Source organism: Monopterus albus, unplaced genomic scaffold (assembly GCF_001952655.1).
Source record: "Monopterus albus unplaced genomic scaffold, M_albus_1.0 scaffold174.1, whole genome shotgun sequence".
Taxonomy (NCBI): Eukaryota; Metazoa; Chordata; class Actinopteri; order Synbranchiformes; family Synbranchidae; genus Monopterus; species Monopterus albus.
Genome location: NW_018128054.1, coordinates 1,470,033 through 1,474,541, shown reverse-complemented (window position 1 = coordinate 1,474,541; position 4,509 = coordinate 1,470,033). Strand labels below are relative to the sequence as shown.

At 40.3% G+C, this 4,509-nt stretch overlaps 1 protein-coding gene across 1 annotated transcript in view; it reads right to left on the bottom strand.

The window, feature by feature from the left end:
• Positions 1-4,509, bottom strand: part of slc5a11 (solute carrier family 5 member 11) — a 12,696-nt gene that overhangs the window by 6,295 nt on the left and 1,892 nt on the right. Inside the window, 10 exon segments of the mRNA XM_020616467.1 lie at positions 330-545; positions 829-997; positions 2,201-2,501; positions 2,723-2,858; positions 3,385-3,590; positions 3,684-3,764; positions 3,890-3,995; positions 4,122-4,226; positions 4,305-4,364; positions 4,478-4,509. The exon segment at positions 4,478-4,509 is cut by the window's right edge and continues 18 nt beyond it. Coding sequence (XP_020472123.1) covers positions 330-545; positions 829-997; positions 2,201-2,501; positions 2,723-2,858; positions 3,385-3,590; positions 3,684-3,764; positions 3,890-3,995; positions 4,122-4,226; positions 4,305-4,364; positions 4,478-4,509 — 1,412 coding nt within the window.

The window sequence follows — 4,509 nt, the reverse complement described above, 5'->3', positions numbered from 1 at the left end:
TAATAATTCTGTAGTATATTACTTGTGTGGTGTAGAGGATAATTATTTATGTAGAGATATTGCTTAGGACTTAAAAGTTGTAAGATGATGTCATGGGGTAGGACTAGATAAGTCTAACTTCTTCCTACTCCGTTCAAGCATGTACTAGGTATAAGTAAATTGATATTGGATTATTATTGTTGGATATGTGTGAAATTACATGTGTTGACATATCAACTGTTTTACATGCTTGAATGAATAAATCAAATCAAATCAAATCAAAGGGTCAATATGAGTCCAAATGAAATAAAACAGAAAAATGAATCCTAGAGCGAACTTAGTGGTTTCACCTGTTCTGGTTTGGGTTCCTCTGTGGCCAGGCTGATTACAACTACCACAACCAGGGTGATGAAGGACAGCAAGGTGGAGAAGTAGAGGTAATGGACATATTTCAACACCCCAGGTCTGTTATCCTCCTCATAGCACAGGGGCGCAGGGTAGATGAAGTCCAATGCCATGCGAATACAGCCAATCAACAGGCCAATAGCCAGGCCCCAGAATGCACCCTGCAAGTGAGAGAGAGAGGGAGAGGAGAGTCAAAGAAAAGCACAAACACCCAGAGATGCATTTTTGCATGTTTCAGTGCAGACTTATCTGTCAGACCACTGGATGTGACGGGTTTCATCACTAGAAATCCTTTGTTTTTCCTCATATTGTTAATTTAGTAAAGTATGCGATTAGGTTCACATTGAGATCTGAATTCTATGAAGAATGGTTTTTCCGCTCAGGGTCTCAAAAATAACTACTATAATAAAAATGACATGATAACTTTGAGTTTCACACCCTTACCTTCTCATTAGTCCTCTTCCAGAAGCAGCCCATGAGGAAGGTGATGGACACTGGGGGCTGCAGGTAGGTGCTGATGGACTGGATGTAGATAAAGAGTTGCCCTCCCTGACTGGCCTGGACAACTGGAATCCAGAGGACAGACACCACCACCAGCACGAGCACAAACACCCTGCAGTGTCCACATGAACCATAAGATGTCTTTTTTTAATCCAAAATAATGCAGTTCAGCTCTGTTAGGTAATTATATCACAATACAGCTTCTGAGAATCAACAAGATTTTGATGTATAAATCTGAACAGCGCTGTACATTGGGTAACAAAGCTGCATGTGTGTAAAGGCTAGAGGAATGTGGAAAGACGGGGTTACAGGTTGGGTGAGCATGACAAAATACAATCATTTAACGTAATGTGGTGTATTAAAATGCCAAATATGGTTACTTTTAAATGCAATTTTAATAGGAATAAAATATTCTTCATTGTACTGTATAGGGCCTTTAACCTTTAACTTAGGGCCTCAGTGGAAAAATCTGGCGGCAGGGAGGCTAATGAAAAGAAATTTAATGAGTCCTGATTGTTTCAGTTGAAGCAGCGCTGAGATCTAAGAGGACAAGTATAGAGATGAGTCCTTTGAGGCCAGGAGGTGGTCATGGGTGACTTTCACCAGTGTAGTTTCTGTAATGTGATGAACTCTAAAACCAGATTGAAAGTCCTCAAACAAGTCATTCTTGTACAGGTGGTCATGTCACTGCTTTGCAACAGCCTTTTCAAGGATTTTAGAAACAAAGGAGATTAGATATTGGTCTATAATTCTCTAGAACATCTGGGTCAAGAGTAGGCTTTTTGAGTAGAGGTTTAATTACAGCGACCTTAAAAGCCTGTGGAACATAGCCTGTTAAATAGAGAGAGGTTAATCAGATCTAATATGGATGTATTGATTAGGGATAAAATATCTTTCAGCAGCCTGGTTGGGATGGGGTCTGAGATGAAGCAGTTGTTGAGGTCAGCTCGGAGAGATCTATGGCAGAGAAGCAGTCTAAATATAAATTAGGTCTTACAGATTTTCTAAAGCCATTGTACTAGATGATACATCTGTGAGAGTTGTGAGAAGGATCTGATTATTTTTCTGTAATAGTATTATATATTTGTAAAAAAGCTACTGAGATCTCAGGGAATACTAAGCTCAGCGGCTCTATAGGTTCTATATAGATTCTTTCTAAAAGCTTCTTTATAAAATCTATTACTGACATATTTAAGAGGTGCCTAAATTGTTTTTTCTTGCAGACTTCACCCCTTGCTGCAGTGTACCCTCTACATGCTGCAACTACTCACATATTTTGTGTTATATGTGCTTGTCCAGATTTGGTGACACACACCTGCCCACAATCATGAGCTCCCACTCAGATGCACTGGATCTGAAAGTCCTCCACAGGTCCATGGTGAAAATGGTGCTGGAGCTGTTGAAGATGGAGGTCAGAGAGGACATGAGGGCAGCGATCATCACTGCCATCATGTTTTTAAAGAGCAAAATGTAGGATAGGAGGAGTAACAAGTGGAAAAGTGACTCACCTGCAGGCAGCAGCTCCATGACCAGCTTGGCATAGGAGGTGTCCGAACAACCAACTGGGTTGCCACAAATCAGTCTGCACAACTCTGGCTCTACACACGCCACATCATCTACACAAAAAACACAACTCAATATCAACAATGTCACACCCAGTTTAATCTGTTTTAGCACAATTTTCAAGTATTAGTATTACATGAATGGACCCTTGTAGTCAGTACTGAAAATCCATTAGTAAATAAAATCCTTTTAGGACACTAATTAAGTCATAGTAGGTGCACAATAACTGCATATGCAGCTGTTGTATTCACTGATACATATACATGTTTCAAACCTGGGTAAAGTATCCTGCTGATCATGCCTGGGAGCATAACAGCAAAGAAAGGCAGAATCTTCAGGTAAGCAGCCAGAAGTGAGCCACCTTTCGCATGGGTTAGGGTCTTGGCAGCCAGGGAGCGCTGCACAATCACCTGCAGAGATTCACAGCCACACCTGGTTAACTCACTGTTGGCTAAGGAGTAACTGCAATATTCAGAGGTATTTAATTACATTTTAATAGGTGCCTATTTTGTGAATCATGGATTAGGGGTAAAGGTTTTATGTGCACAAATTAGATAGTGACCTGATTAGATAAAAAATGCTCATTAAAACTGCTCTTGTGTTACTGGTGTGGCTAGTTGGTAAATTCTGATACTGTATCTTCTATATTGAATTTTTTAATTTCACTGAGGGGTAAAACATGCCAAATCCATAGGATGGGAAGTTTCAGATAAAGAATTTTGCAATACTTCAGAACTGGTAGAACAGCATCAACATAATAGAAAAACAACAACACTTTCATCTTGTACAAATGAAAAGCTGTGAGATATTTTACAAGTTAAATCAATATTTAATATTGATGTCAGTGATTATGGTCTTTTAAGCTCCATTTTTCTTTTAATTACTCTTATTTTGGAAAGCTGATAGACAAATAAAGTTAATTTTGATTATTAATACCTGATCAGAACACCAGTACCACATAGAGGGGATGGACATGCCAATAATGACGCCAGGCCAAGGCAGATCTGAGTTGACTGGGTCTCTGAAGATGTGGAAGGCGTCATCTCGAGGGATGCCACAGGTTGAGTTGGGCACACGAATTGAAGGAATGGCGTTGGCATATCCCTCCATCAGAGCATTCCAGCCTCCGACCTCAGCAAAGCCTCAACATTGGGACAATGGGGTCATTTATACTGGAACAGTACAGTAAATTGCTTATGATAGCAGGGTGTCATGTGGTGTCTGATCTGACTTACTGAAGCCCATGAGAATGAGCGCTCCTGCCAGCATGATTGCAGTTTGAGCAGCATCTGTGTAGATAACTGCAGCCAGACCACCTGGACACAACACACTACACATGCTGTACTTCTAACAGCCAGTGGCATATAGAAAAAGCAGCAAACAGCACTTGTATGTCCAAGCAAAAGGTTTTAAAAATGGCAACCAAAAGGGGTAAGGTCACCTGCTACAGTGTAGAGAGCAGTGATTGACAGCAGTAGCACCACAGCAAGGTAGATGTCCCATTGCAAAGCGAGTTGTATAAATAACGCACCAGCGTACATGTCCACCTGGCCAGAAACACACAATAGATACTGTAGATAAACTGCTTCCAAAATTTGCCCACATGCATGCAGACATACTTATCCAAACAAAAACAGCATGAAGCGCATTAGAGAATTACTATGATATCATACCGATATCTTTGTGAAAATATAAATAAACAGGGACAGGACAGCTATAAATAACTGTGTTCTTCTCCCGCCAAATCGCTTCTGCAGATATTCTGGCATTGTTGTGACCTGGAAAAGAAAGAAATCAGTTATGACTATATGAGAATAAATGAACAAAATCATGTGCAGTATGTGTAGACCCCTCACCCCAGAGGCGATATAGATGGGCAGAAAGAGCCATCCCAGCAGCAGCACCATCAATATACCCTGTCCATGATCAAGTGTCAACATGTTAACAGTCAGCCATAATTATTAGTTAATACCAAAACCAATTTTACACTAGTACGCTGTATCTTAAGAGATTATAAAATATCACTTACATTCCATTCATATACAATAGCCCCAATTCCTG